At 43.2% G+C, this 15,377-nt stretch overlaps 1 protein-coding gene across 14 annotated transcripts in view; it reads right to left on the bottom strand.

Moving 5' to 3' along the window:
* WDR17 (WD repeat domain 17) overlaps positions 1-15,377 on the bottom strand; it is a 158,934-nt gene that overhangs the window by 39,031 nt on the left and 104,526 nt on the right. For all 14 annotated transcript variants that reach the window (XR_013220017.1, XR_013220018.1, XM_077279529.1 and 11 more), the window contains 6 exons: positions 14,842-14,967; positions 9,909-10,064; positions 4,656-4,720; positions 2,785-2,917; positions 2,241-2,329; positions 2,053-2,152 (listed from right to left, as the gene is read on the bottom strand). Coding sequence is in view for 12 of the 14 variants with exons in the window: in XM_077279529.1 (XP_077135644.1) it covers positions 2,053-2,152; positions 2,241-2,329; positions 2,785-2,917; positions 4,656-4,720; positions 9,909-10,064; positions 14,842-14,967 (669 nt within the window). In the remaining 2 variants the exon portion in view is untranslated. The remainder of the gene's footprint in view (positions 1-2,052; positions 2,153-2,240; positions 2,330-2,784; positions 2,918-4,655; positions 4,721-9,908; positions 10,065-14,841; positions 14,968-15,377) is intronic.

The raw sequence follows: 15,377 nt of genomic DNA, 5'->3' as shown, positions 1-15,377 counted from the left end.
CTGAAATCCAGGTGTCTCACTGAGGTCTTATTGAGAACAAAAAAAAGAATCCTAAAAGACGGTTGGTGGGAGCAGATGTGGGGTCTGAAAAGTCCGAAGGTGAGGAAAAAGGGATATTTTCTCAGCCTCATCTGCTGTTATTGTACTAGAACGAAAAGGGGATTCTTAGTCCATCCAAGGACAGATGGAAGATTTCCAGTAAAGTCAATCAGATCATGTGGTATCTTACCATATCCATGTGGCCTCCTCTATGTAGGTACTGACTGATTCAGCACCAATAAAGTAAGGAAGACACTGGATGAGTTACTGGTCACTGACCATTTTGTAAAGCATAGATATAACATGGCCGAGATGAGGTTCACGTTTATTAATAGGGATGGCGCTGTGCAAAGTGAGAGATGACAATGAGGGACTCAATTCATAAGCCAGATACAATGTACCCCAAAGGACTTAACAGAAAATTCTAAATTATTGGGATTTATTAAGATCGGGGATAATGGAAAGTATTCAAAATCTGTGGACCCATTGAGCCAGGTAAGGCAAGGGCTACACGGCGACATGGGTCACAATTCTTTGAAAAGTCAAGCAACAATCACATTTGTGTGACTTGCTGTCTTGTGACTATTTTAGAAATTTTAGATTTTCTTTTAAATAAATCAGCCAAGTTGCAAATAAGTCGCGTGTCGCAGGTGACGTGCATTGAAGTCTAAGGCAAGTGTGTCGCATGCGACTTGTGATCAACGACAGAAAATCCAATACATCTGGAAACATTTGCAACTCACTGTCAATACTGCAGGTCACAACACAGTACCATAGAAAGTCATTACATCCAGAGTTGCAAGGTGTCGCTGCGATTCGAGTGTCGCTGTATAGCCCTAGCCTAACTCTAATTAGGGAAGTCTTGTTTTGGTGAATACGCAACCCACTTTTTTAAGCTACATTGGACTGTGGCAAATTCTTCTTTTTTTCTTGAATATAGCAAAATGATGCAAAACTTTGAACTTCTAAAATATTTAAAATATGTATGATATGACGTACAGTTAGATGATTCTCTAGGTAATTTCCAAAGCCTTAATAATTCAAGGGAGAACCATAAATTTTTTTTGTAGTAATTGCACTAATCTCAATGACCTATCAACCACTATGTGTCCCCTTAAAGCAGATCCGAGACTGCACTCCCCCTCCCGAGATGTCATAAGGAGAGAGTGAGAAGTATTTTAGTATTTTATGTCCATACAAGTCGTACCATGCTTGGATAGACATTTCAGTGATTAGTTAGGTGGCAGCCATCCCAGGTAAGATGCAAAATTCACAATGAGTGCAATTACCAATAATTTTCTACAGTCTAAGATTATAGATATGTTAATAATATTTAAATCACTGGATAAAGGCCAAAAATTAAAGTGTGACCCAGTTGGGACATACAATACATAGGGAACTATGTTATTAAATGAAGGATCCAATGGGTCTTTTACCTATAAATGGGGTCTGAGTTTCCAACAGGAAAAATTCGGACTGCCGACAGCACTATTTTTGTAATAAAAAGTGATGAAAATCGGCACTGACAATCCAAATTCCACCATCAAGGCCATTACATTAGCCTCTAAGGCTGATGAAGATGTCTGTGAAACATGGTCTGAACATGGACTGACTAGCCACAGGTCTCCTGATACAAGCGTGATAGCTTTATAGAAATATATGAAACTGTCATGCTCAGTCCAGGAGACCCGTGGTCAGTCCATGCAATGCGGCCCGTGCTCAGACGTGCATGAGCTCCTAGTTGTACAATGCAGGCAGTAAGAGTCTTGGGGAAGCTCATTTTGGGGCTGTTGTCCTATACTTGCATCATTTGATCATTACAGTGAGTGATTTGGAAAACAGAAGTATATCAGAGAGTTCCAGGTAGGGTTTCTTTAGTTGGTGCTCCACTTTATATCTCTACTTGATGACATGGCTCGCTGATGACATGTGAATCCTTACAGAGTAGCTAGAGAGCAACTTCATAGATTTAGCTCCTCATTGCTGGATCAGAACTACAATGTGAAAACTTACTTCAATGTTATCTACGGCCAAGTGACAGCAAGCGGCAAGTACGGCCCGACCATCCTGGAAATACCACTCTGCCAGCTCCGCACTGACTCGATGAAGGAGTCTGCAGAGAAAATAGAGACAGATAAAAAAAGACAAGTATGTTAATCTATTTCCCAGGAAAGATAGATAACTGGGCGTTCACCACTTACTCATTGTAGTCTTCTATGTTGTTGCCATGAGCTGGGGATGCAGTAGTGACTGGAGCATGACTGGACAGAATATTTCCTTCACACGCTGCCTAGAAGTAAATACACCAGTTAATCAGTAAAAAGTGACTTTTAAGACAGCTGCCGTCTACCGGGAATGAACGCTGATGTCAATGATTGGTTGCAGCCGTCAACATCTTGTAGATATGATGTCACCGCTGCAGTTATGTCAATAAAGACCAGCAGGGAGGAGCAGAGAGGTGGCATTAGGGCAACCCTAGTTAGTAAAGGTGATTTTTATTTTTTTTTTATTTTAAACCAGATCTTGCAATGAAACTGGTCAGCAGCTAAAATGAGACATTGCACAGATGCAGGAGAACTCAGGTTTTATGTTTTGGTACAGAATATGTTTAAAATTACAGTTTGTTTTTTTTTAGCTATAGCTCTTCATGGGACAGCAGATAAGCCATCTTTATTGTGAGATACTACGGCAAAGGTCTATTTCCGGTAGAAAAGGATGATACCAGTTAGATGGAAGATTTAATACCTGTGCCACTAGTAAAGCCTCTTTCAGTTGCCCTCTGGAAGTAAAGAAGTTGACAAGCTTCTTCACATCACCGGTGGCTATACAGTAAGGAATCACATCATCATTTTCCTCATCGATAAGCTGACTTGCTCTTCTAAAATGAAGCACAATGTACCCTTTAGTGTTACACAACAGACAATCTGTAGAATGTGCTCCTCAGGTTGCTACTAGACATCAGGGGATAACATTTTTACACTGTCCACAAAAATATCACGGAGACGTGAACAGTTTCCATTTGAATCACGGATCAAAATTACCCATACAAGTCTTAGGGATGTAAAGATCAGGGGCAGCACATGGATGGCATCAGTGTTCAATCAGTGCTCACTCCGGTTTCAACACATCAATGTGTAGAAGAAGCTGTGTAATCCCTGATGGTAAAAGCTACCAAAACACTGATAAAAATCATATCACAAACACTGATGAAGATCAGATCATAATGAGGCCCCAAGCCCAGGAAGGCAGCATTTCGGCTCACTGCTTAGGCTACTTTCACACATCCGTTATTTTTCCGTCAGGCAGGATCCGGCGAATTTTAAAAAAACCGGATCCATTGCAAATGGTGAAAAACTGATGCAACGAATCCGTTTTTTTGCTGGATCCGTTTTTTTGATGTTTTTTTTTTTAAACCCGGGGATGGAGTTTGAACTTCCTGTTCGAGAGAGAGACCAGAATGGAAAAATACAATTTCTGGCGCCATAGGATTCCATTATAGGAAAAGCTGGACAGCGCCGGATCAGGCACTGTCTGGTCTTTTGCAAGACACAAAAAAAGTTCATCTGTCCGTTTTGTCCGGCTGCCGGATCCACAATTTTTGCCAGATCAGGCAAAAAATGGACAAAACGGAAGGCCATCCGGCGCAATCCAGCGCTAATACAAGTCTATGGGATAAAACGGATCCGGCTGGCGTCATTCGCTGGATCCGTTTTTTGAAAATTCGCCGAATTGTGCCTGACGGCAAAAAACGGATGTGTGAACGTAGCCTTATCAGGTACTTGGGTTTCTATCCAACAAGAGACATCAGCCTTGACGATTCTATGTCCTCCGCATGCGGGAGGGGGTTCCCTCTTTGTAAGGTGGCTTCTTTCAATCTCCAATTTAATGTTGACAGGTCATTATTTTATTTTTATTTTAACTGCCAGATTAAGTCATTTTGACCTTTATTTTTATATCTCCTTAATAAGTGAAACACACTGGTGGACACAGACAGAAGAGGGCCTTGCACAATATATGGCTTTTGCAGTTCAATCACAAATCTTATTGCCCAATTTCACATATTTTGGAGGTGGCATTGGCCCCCCCTTACCTCTTGGGACCCTGTTTGTATGCACAGGTTGCACCAATGGTTTGGAGACCCTTGAGCTAACACATCCCCCATTCATCCAGATACTCAATTGTAAAACTCTTGAGAGGCCTGCAGTGACCAGAAGGACATTGAACTCGTATACGGCTGTAAAAATTCTTATTCTAGGCCAAACTCACACGTCCAAGCACAGAACATTGTCTAGTGGCCTTTTCACATGTTCATTTTTTTATGCAGAAGAAGGTAAAGGAAGGTATGGAATGGGAAAATTGATTTATACAGTCCTGCTCATTGTTATTGGACCAATTCATTTTTTTTCATAGACTGTAAGATATCTTCAGAAATAAATGGGAATGTACCAAAGTTATATCCTCAGGATTTTTTAATTAGTAGTAATACAACATTGTATTTCAGTGTGTCTTTCCAACATTTGTAGTCAATCTTTACGTTTCATAATTTTTTATGTATAGTTCTGCCCCAAATTACTTATATGACTTTATAATTTAGTAACTATTGACTAGTTACTTACCTTTGCATTAATTTTTTCCAGTATTTCATAGAAACACCAGGAGCCACTGACAAAGCCTTATCCCACTATGAAAGACAAGGCACAAGACATTAGTGAATAGCTGTATAAAATTCTACTCACAGATCTAACATGTAATAACGGGCATGTATGATCTCAGCCTTTTGTAAGAGTTTATTTTTTGTTTTAATACCAAGTTAAAACACACGTATGAAGATACCTTGGGTCATTATTTGGTGGGCACTTATGAGGTGGGCAGTTTTATGGTAAACAGTTATATAGTATGCTGTTACGTGGTATGCACTAACGCGTAGCAGTAATATTCCTGTCAACTGCTGCCTATCATCCTGCAACAATTCCTTTAATGTGCCGGCTGAATGTTTGCTAAATTCATTTGTTGTATTGTATTAAATACTTACTGCTGTATATCCATGCTGGGGTCACAGGAGATATTATCTTGTGCAAGGTGTTAGAGCATATGGTTGTAGCCAGGCTAGGTGCCTTTGATCATGTAACCTCCCCTGGGGTGTTTGTCTAATAGCTAATTTATCCCCAATCAGGTCCCACAATACATCTCACCTAATCCTTTACTCAGTCCTATAAATTTAGTAGCATCTTAAGGGGTGCCCGCATGTGGGGTCTGGCACGCGCATCCCTGCAGCAAAGCATCACACAGCTGAGCATCGAGACGCCACAGTTATTTCAACGGCAATTAGTCACGTTAGGAGTCAAGATCCCACTCTATGTTGCTGTCTCTTTTGGGTATGTCTGCTGAGTAAGCACTTCTTATTACTTGGATCTAGCTTTTCTAATAACCCATTTTACTCCATCACCATGTTTACATATGCCCTTACAGTGTTTGCTCCACTAATCCTCACTCTCCTTCGTTATCCCCAAACCCCAGCACCCTCTAACCAAATAATCATCTCCCCTTCCCTCTTTCTTCCCCACCTGACCTCCCTTGCTGAGCTGCTCCTCAACCTCAAATCTGTCCTAATAAAACATAAAACAAGCCAGCCACTCTCCTTCTCCCACCTGCTGTCTCTCTCTGCTTCTCTTCACTGCTGGCGACATATCTCCCAACCCTGAACCCCCACAGCTTATGCCTCCCATTACTACCCCCTCCTACCGCTCTCTATCTAATATGAACTACCGCCATCTCTCCAACATAAAACCCGTGCCCCTGACGCCCACCCCCCTGCTCCCTCTCTCTGGAGCACTCTGGAATGCCCGCTCAATCTGCAATAAGCTTCATGTGATTCATGGCCTTTTTTTCTCTCACAAGCTTGCCTTCCTTGGCCTCACAGAAATATGGCTAACACCCTCTGACACCGCCTCCCCTGCTGCGCTGTGTTATGGCGGCCTCCACTTCACCCACACCCCTCGCCCCGGCAACAAACATGGTGGAGGAGTGGGTCTTCTCCTTTCTTCAAACTGCACCTTTAACCCAATCCCACTTCTACCCTCCCTTATCCTCCCCTCTTTTGAAGTCCACTCTGTCCGCATCTACTCTCCCTCAATCCTCCAAGTGGCCGTCATATCCCGACCTCCGGGCCCGGCCACGGCCTTTATTGATCAACTCTCCACCTGGCTTCTTCACTTTCTCTCTGCTGAGATTCCCAGCATTGTCATGGATGACTTCAACATCCCCACTGATACCCTTCAGTCAACAGCCTCCAAACTCCTGTCCCTTACTTCATCTTTTGGACTTACTCAGTAGTCTTCCGCAGCCATCTACAGACGGACATACACTAGACCTGGTCTTCAGCCGTCTCTGCTCTCTATCTAACTTCACCACCTCCCCTCTCCCTCTATCCGACCACCATCTGCTCACCTTGTCATCCCTGTCCTCCTCACCGGTCACCCATATCCAGCAACATGTGCACCCCCACAGAAACCTCGCACACCTAGACATCCACACACTCTCTGACTATCCTACCACTGGCATCCATATCCTCACTCCACGACACAGACAGTGCCACTGCTTTCTACAATGCCACTCTCGCATCAACTATTTACACGGTTGCCCCTCTCATTCATGACAGAGTGCGATGTATCAATAGACAACCCTGGCACAATAACACCACTAAAAAGCTCCGGCAAGTGTCCAGGGTTGCAGAGCGGCATTGGAAGAAAACACATTTGCAAGATGACTTAACTGCATTCAAACAGGCAACACTCGCTTTTAAATCTGCTCTCACCTCTGCTAAACAGGCCTACTTCACAACCCTCGTATCTTCCCTATCCTACAACCCCAGTTATTCAAAACCTTTAACTCCCTCCTCCGCCCCCAACTGCCCCCTACAACCTCCCTCATCTCTGCTGAGGACTTTGCCACACACTTTAAAAATGAGATCAACCAAACAAGGCAAGTATTCATTGTTCAACCACCACAAGCCCTTTGTATACCAGACCAATGCCCAAACCCCATAACCTCCCTATCCAACACCACTGAAGGGGGTCTTAATTGTCTCCTCTCCAAATCACACCTCACCACCAGTGCGCTCGACCCCATCCCATCCCACCTCCTCCCCAACCTCACCACCACACTTATCCCATCCCTAACCCACCTCTTCAACCTATCACTAACTTCTGGCACCTTCCCTTTTGCTTTCAAGCATGCCACAATCACGCCTATCCTTAAAACGCCAACCCTCGATCCAACTGCTATGTCCAGCTATCGCCCAATATCGCTGCTCCCATTCGCTTCCAAACTCCTGGAGCAGCACGTCCACGCTGAACTTTCCTCCCACCTCTCATCTAACTTGCTCTTAGACAATCTACAATCTGGTTTCCGCCCCCATCACTCAACTGAGACAGCCCTGACCAAAATCACTAACAACCTACTTACAGCCAAAGCTAACGGACAATACTCTGTACTCCTCCTTCTAGACCTGTCCTCTGCTTTCGACACAGTTGACCACTGGCTCCTACTACAGATCCTCTCCTCCTTTGTCATCGAAGACCTTGCCCTATCCTGGATCTCCTCATACCTTTCCAATCGCACATTCAGCGTCTCCCACTCCCACCCTCTCTCTGTTGGAGTCGCCCAAGGCTCTGTTCTAGGACCCCTACTCTTCTCAAACTATACACTTGGCCTGGGACAACTCAGTCTCATGGATTCCAGTAACACCTTTATGATGATGATGACACTCAGATCTACCTCTCTGGCCCGGACATCACCTCCCTGCTGTCCAGAATCCCGGAGTGTCTATCAGCCATATCCTTCTTCTTCGCCTCTCACTTCCTCAAACTCAATGTGGACAAATCTGAACTCATCATCTTTCCTCTAACTCATAGATCTTCCTTACCTGACCTATCTATCACAATTAACTACATCACGCTTTCCTCCGTACTGGAAGTCCGCTGCCTCGGAGTAATCCTTGACTCAGCCCTGTCCTTCAAACCGCACATCCAAGCTCTTTCCACCTCCTGTTGCCTCCAGCTCAAAAATATCTCCAGAATCCATCCTTTCCTCAACTGTCAATCTACTAAAATGCTTGTGCATGCCCTCATCATCTCCCGCCTTGACTACTGCAACATCCTTTTCTGTGGCCTCCCTGCTAACACCCATGCACCTCTCCAGTCCATCCTTAACTCTGCTGCCCGACTAATTCATCTCTCTCCTCGCTACTCCTCCGCTTCCCCCCTCTGCAAATCCCTTCACTGGCTCCCATTCCCTCAGCGTATCCAGTTCAAATTACTAATACTGACCTACAAAGCCATCCATGACCTGTCTCCTCATATATCTCTGAGCTAATCTTCTGATATCTTCCCTCACGTAATCTCCGGTCCTCCCAAGACCTCCATCTCTCCTCCACACTTATTCGATCCTCACCCAACCGCCTCCAAGACTTATCCCGAATATCCCCCATCCTCTGGAATTCTCTGCCCCAACACATCCGACTATCAACCACATTCGGAGCCTTCAGACGGAACATGAAAACACACCTCTTCAGGAAAGCCTACAGCCTGCACGGACCCTGCTGCCTCCTCACCACTACCGAAGCTACCGCCTCACCAACACTGGAGCTTCTACAACCCTCAACCTATTGTCTCAATCCCCACCATCCTGTAGAATGTAAGCCCGCAACGGCAGGGTCGTCACCCCTCTGTATCAGTCTGCAATTTTTAGTTTGCTTTCTGTAAATGGAATCTTTAATTTGTATGTAACCCCTACTCATGTACAGCACCATGGAATCAATGGTGCTATATAAATAAATAAAATAATAATAATAATAATAAATAGTAATATGGTGGTAGTTATCTGGTAGGCAGTTATGTATTCGGCGGTTACAGTGGGGAAAATAAGTATTTGGTACACTGCCTATTTTGCAAGTTTTCCCACCTACAAAGAATGGAGACATCTGTAAATTTTTCTCGTAGGTACATCTCAACTGTGAGTGACAGAATCTAAAAATAAAAAACAGAAAATCACATGGTATGATTTTTAAATAATTAAATTGCATTTACTGAACCCAACAGAAAATCTTTGGAGGGAGCTGAAACTCAATGTTGCCCATCAACAGCCCCGAAACCTGAAAGATCTGGAGAAGATCTGTATGGAGGAGAGGGCCAAAATCCCTGCTGCAGTGTGTGCAAACTTAGTCAAGAACTACAGGAAACATCTGACCTATGTAACTGCAAACAGAGGTTTCTGTACCTTATGTGAAGTTCTGTTTTCCATTGTGACAAATACTTATTTCATGCAATAAAATGCAAATTAATTTTGTAAAAATCATACAACGTGATTTTCTGGATTTTTTTTTTTAAAGATTATGTCTCTCTCAGAGTTGAAGTGCATCTACAATAAAAATTACAGACCTCTCCATTGTTTGGAGGTGGGAAAACTTGAAAAATTGCCAGTGTATCAAATACTTATTTAATTTTCCCCACTGTATGTCATGGGCTGTTATATGGCGAGCAGTTATATGGAGGGCAGTTATCTGGTAGGCAGTTATGTGGTGGGCAGTTATGTCTTGGGCAACTATATAGTGGGCAGCTACATGGTGGGCAGTTATGTGGTGGGAGGTTATCTGGTAGGCAGTCAAGTTGTGGGCAGTTTTATGGTAAGCAGTTATGCTGTTACATGGTACACAATAATGTGGTAGGTAGTTATTTGGCAGTTAGTAATAAGGTAGCAGTTATTTCATGAGCAGTTATATGACAGACATAATCCTACAGTAATCTAGGTGTGATTTCGCAGAAATGCTTGGGTTCAGATATGGAAAGTAATTAGTTAGCAATACCAAATACCTCTCCAAGTTCCACTAAAAGCTCGCAGTATCTTTGGATCTGTCCTAGTCTCAGGTGGATCTCAGCAGCTTCCTTCAGCCTTTCTTCCTTACTTGGCGCACCAATACCACCACCGAACTTAGACATCTTCACAGTTGTTAACTCTTGAGCTTTAGACTGTCATTACACAAACACATGGTTTATTGTTACTCAACATTTTACGTTTAATCTATTACTCCGTATCACATGTGACCAGATTATCGCCATATCTCTGTGCAAATAAGTGATCAGATTTCATAATACAATATTAGACTTAGGACCCAATTTATCAAAAGCATTTATGTCAGAGTTCTGGAGTAGAAAGCTTAGAAAATTGTGAAATTTTGGCGCAACTATAGGATTTGCTAAAACTTTGTGACTTTTGGCGTTCTCACACCATTTTCACTCAACTCTGTCAAAGTGGATAGAGCTGGAGTGGAATAAGGGCATGGCAACCTTCGCTATTCAAATTCATGATGAGCGACCACGTTCCTTACTACTTACTTCCTTATTAATAGTATTAAGCCATCGGGTTGCTGGTCTTACCCTTCATTTTGTTCCTTCTATTCTTCTGACCATGATGTTCTTCACCAGTGATTGCTCTCTTCGTATGATGTGTCCAAAGTAGGTAAGTCGTAGCTTAGTGATCGTGGCTTCGAGAGTCTGGCTTGATTTGTTCAAAAATTGATGTTTGTTCTTCTTGCATTCCATGCTATTGATAATACCCTTCGTCAGCACCCCATTTAGAAGGCGTCGTCTTCTGTATTGTTTCTTTATCGTCCAGGTTTTGCATCCGTGTGTTACCAGAGAAGAGACCAAACTATGTATGAGCTGTGTCTTCATCGACAGTGAAATGCTCCTTGATGTGAACACCTGGCAGTAATTAATATCTTTGTCTTCTTTGTGTTGAGTAGCAATCTCATCTTGACACTCCGTAATAAGTCCTTCATTCCATTTACGCTTTTTGCCAGTACTTTTAACAAGATTACTTTTTAGTGCTATTTAAGATGGTCATGTTTTACAAGATCAGTACTTAAAACAATAAAAGGGGTATTCCATCTTACAATATGATATCATTAGATACAGACATAGACCTAATTGCATTATAAAATTGCAGTTTAAATGGTTAAAATATATCTTTTATTAATTACAAAATCTAGTAAAAAGGTAGTAAATTACATAGTTCAAGACAGACATACAGGTAATATTTGCTGCTGAAACATGTGCATACAAACGTACAATATCCCAAAGTGGTGACACAAAGGTCAAAACTATCCACAATTATGACATATACAGTGGGTACAGAAAGTATTCAGACCCCTTTAAATTTTTCACTGTTTCATTGCAGCCATTTAGTAAATTCAAAAATGTTCATTTTTTTCTCATTAATGTACACTCTGCACCCCATCTTGACTGAAAAAAAACAGAAATGTAAAAATGTTTACAAATTTATTAAAAAAGAAAAACTGAAATATCACATGGTCATAAGTATTCAGACCCTTTCCTCAGACACTCATATTTAAGTTACATGCTATTTCCTTGTGGTCCTCCTTGAGATGGTTCTACTACTTCATTGGAGTCCAGCTGTGTTTAATTAAACTGATAGGACTTGATTTGGAAAGGTGCACAACTGTCTATATAAGCCCTCACAGCTCACAGTGCATGTCAGACCAAATAAGAATCATGAGGCCAAAGAAACTGGCCAAGTAGCTCAGAGACAGAATTGGCAAGGCACAGATCTGGCCAAGGTTACAAAAGAATTTCTGCAGTACTCAAGATTCCTAAGAGCACAGTGACCTCCATAATTCTTAAATGGAAGAAGTTTGCAACCACCAGAAGTCTTCCTAGACCTGGCCGTCCAGCCAAACTGAGCAATCGTGGGAGAAGAGCCATGGCGAGAGAGGGAAAGAAGAACCCCAAGATCACTGTAGCTAAGCTCCAGAGATGCAGAAGAGAGATGGGAGAAAGATCCACAAAGTCAACTATCACTGCAGCTCTCCACCAGTCAGGCCTTTATGGCAGAGTTGCCTGACGGAAGCCTCTCCTCAGTGCAAGACATATGAAATCCTGCATAGAGTTTGCTAAAACACACATGAAGGACTCCCAGGCTATGAGAAATAAGATTCTCTGGTCTGATGAGATGAAAAAAAGTCCTTTTTGGTGATAATTCTAAGCGGTATGTGTGGCACATACCACAGGCACTGCTCTTTACCAGTCCACTACAATCCCAACAGTAAAACACGGTGCTGGCAGCATCATGCTATGGGGTTTTTTTTCGGCTTCAAGGACAGGACGACTGGTTGCTATTGAAGGAAACCTGAATGCAGCCAAGTACAGAGATATCCTGGATGAAAACCTCTTCCAGAGTGCTCTGGACCTCAGACTTGGCTGAAGGTTCACCTTCCAACAAGACAATGACCCTAATTACCCAGCTAGAATAACAAAGGAGTGGTTTCAGAACAACTCTGTGATCATTCTTGACTGGCCCAGTCAGAGTCCTGACCTAACCCCAATTGAGCATCTCTGGAGAGACCTGAAATTGGCTGACCACCAACGTTCACCATCCAACCTGACGGAACTGGAGAGGATCTGCAAGGAAGAATGGCAGATGATCCCCAAATCCAGGTGTGAAAAACGTGTTGCATCATTCCCAAGACGACTCATGGCTGTACTAGCTCAAAAGGCTGCTTCTACTCAATACTGAGCAAAGGGTCTGAATACTTATGACCATGTGATATTTCAGGTTTGTTTGTTTTTTAATAAATTTGCAAATATTTCTACATTTCTGTTTGTTTTTTTCAGTCAAGATGGGGTGCAGACTGTACATTAATGAGAAAAAAAATAACTTTTTTGAATTTACCAAATGGTTGCAATGAAACAGAGTGAAAAATGTAAAAGGGTCTGAATACTTTCCGTACCCACTGTAGGTACTATTAAAAGTTTCAAGAAGAAACTACCTTACACATTGATAGAATCAGCCTGACTTGTTACCACAAATGTTGGAATCCCCAACGCGCGTTTTGCTTATTAAATAACCTGCTTTTTCAAGGGTTTTTAAATATCTGTAAACTATTTAGGCCCTAGTTTTCCTCCAGTCTTACTATGATGGCATCATTGTATGATCAGCAATGCTGACTGCAGTTCCCTAGTTCCTTTTATAGGTAAATAGACCGAAGTACTGCTCTGCAGAAAAAGGGTCCCGGAGGTCGGACTACCTCCAATCATAAAGTGATAGCATATACTAGCATTATAATATTACCGTATTTTTTGGACTATAAGACGCACTCTTTTCCTCCAAAAATTTGGAGGAAAATGGGGCGTCTTATAGTCCGGATGTACCTGCTGTGGATGGGGAGGTGAAAGAGGGCAGCGGAGGACAAGCGAGTAACAGGTGGCAGGAAACGATTGCTGCGGCTAATCCTGTGCCCGCTGGTAAAGAAATTAATATTCACTGCTCCCCACGACCACAGTCCCGCCCACCTTTATGCACTGAAGATGGCACCGAGAGGTGGGAGGGAATATGGGCGTGGGGAGAAGGGAATATTAATTTCTCTTTAATAGAGGCACAGTGTTAGCCGCACCCGCCAGCTTCCTGCAGCTGCTAGGCTATCACGTGTGCCCGCTACCAAAGAGAATAAATGTTGACTGCTCGACACTCCCATAGCAGTGGGGAGCAGTGAATATTCATTGACCTTTAATAGCGGGCACAAGAGCAGCAGCCGCCAGCTCCTGCAGTTGCCAGGCGATCATGTGTGCCCGCTATTAAAGATCATTGAATATTCACTGCTCTCCACATCTATTGCAGTGGAGAGTAGTGAATATTCATTCTCTTTAGAAGCAGGCACACTGCCATGCGTTGCTTACAAGGATAAATTACCTGCTGGCATCATAACATGATGCTGTGAGGGAGCAGAGGGAAGGCAAGTAGAATAGTTTATGTTTTTTTTTTATTTTTTTTGTTCTGATGGGGCCATGTAAACCAGGATAGGGATGAGTGGGCCATGTAAACCAGGACAGGGATGAGGGGGCCATGTATACCAGGATAGGGATGAGGGGAGCATGCCTTCTAGGATGGGGATGAGTGAGCCATGCATACCAGGATGTGGATGAGGGGGCCATGTATACCAGGATAGGGATGAAGGGAGCATGCCTACTAGGATGTGGATGAGGGGGCCATGCCTATCAGGATAGGGATGAAGGGTCCATGCAAACCAGAATAGGGATGAGGGGGCCCATGTCTACCAGGATAGGGATGAGGGGACCATGCCTACCAGGATAGGGATGAGGGGACCATGCCTACCAGGATAGGGATGAGGGGACCATGCCTACCAGGATAGGGATTAGAAGGCTATGCAGACCAGAATGAGAATGAGGGGGCCTTACATACCAGGATTGGGATGAGGGGGCCATGCATACAAGGATGGGGATGAGGGGGCAATGCATACCAGGATGGGGATGAGGGGACTATACATACCGGGATGGGGATGAGGTGACCATGCATACCAGGATGGGGATGAGAGGACCATACATACAGGGATGAGGGGACCATGCATACCATGATGGGGATGAGAGGACCATACATACAGGGATGAGGGGACCATGCATACCATGATGGGGATGAGGGGACCATGTATACCTGGATTAGGGACATATATATACCAGGATGGGGGATATTAGTATGGAATTGACCACATTTTTGCTTACATTTTTGTTTCTATTTTCCTCCCCTAAAAACCTATTTGCGTCTTATTGTCCAGTGCGTCTTACAGTCCGAAAAATACGGTACTTTATAAGATGGGAAAACCCCTTCAGTGAAATGCCATTTCAGTTAAGCTGCTTGGAGAATGAACAATCACATATTTATATATTTAGAAATGCAATATTACCACTACTACATCTAAATATCACCACTTACCGTCTTGAACCTGACTAGATGCTTCATGTGCATAATTCCTTTGCAGTAGTTTTGAGGCAGTAAGCTGTCATCTTGACCTTTTAACACAGCAACTAAGTCCCATAAATTTTTACTGCCACCTGGAGGCTGAAACAAACAGATAATAAGAGTAAATGCTATCTGCTAATTATACTAGCCATGGTGGATACCAATATTAAGGCCCCTGTGCAGGACTAGTATGTGTCCATTGTTTTCTAAGTACTAATTCTTGACTCTTAGGAAAGTCCCTCCCCGATATTCCCTCGTACTCCTAATATTTTAGACAGTAGGGTCTCACTACAGCAGCAGCTAAAGCATAAAAAATGAAGTTGCTGACACTTGCCTCCAGTCATCAGAGCGGTGCAGGGGGTGGTTACAGTCACTATTCTGTGAGCGCAGCTGTATTCAGATCCCAACATTTATGTTGACAGCCAGCTCTGCGCACACACTTGCTGCACACACACTCTGCAGGCCGGTCTGTCAATCAAAGTGCTGGCGAGGGATTACAGCCACGCTCA

Source organism: Ranitomeya variabilis, chromosome 1, assembly GCF_051348905.1.
Source record: "Ranitomeya variabilis isolate aRanVar5 chromosome 1, aRanVar5.hap1, whole genome shotgun sequence".
Classification (NCBI taxonomy): domain Eukaryota; kingdom Metazoa; phylum Chordata; class Amphibia; order Anura; family Dendrobatidae; genus Ranitomeya; species Ranitomeya variabilis.
This window is presented reverse-complemented; position numbering and strand designations above follow the sequence as displayed.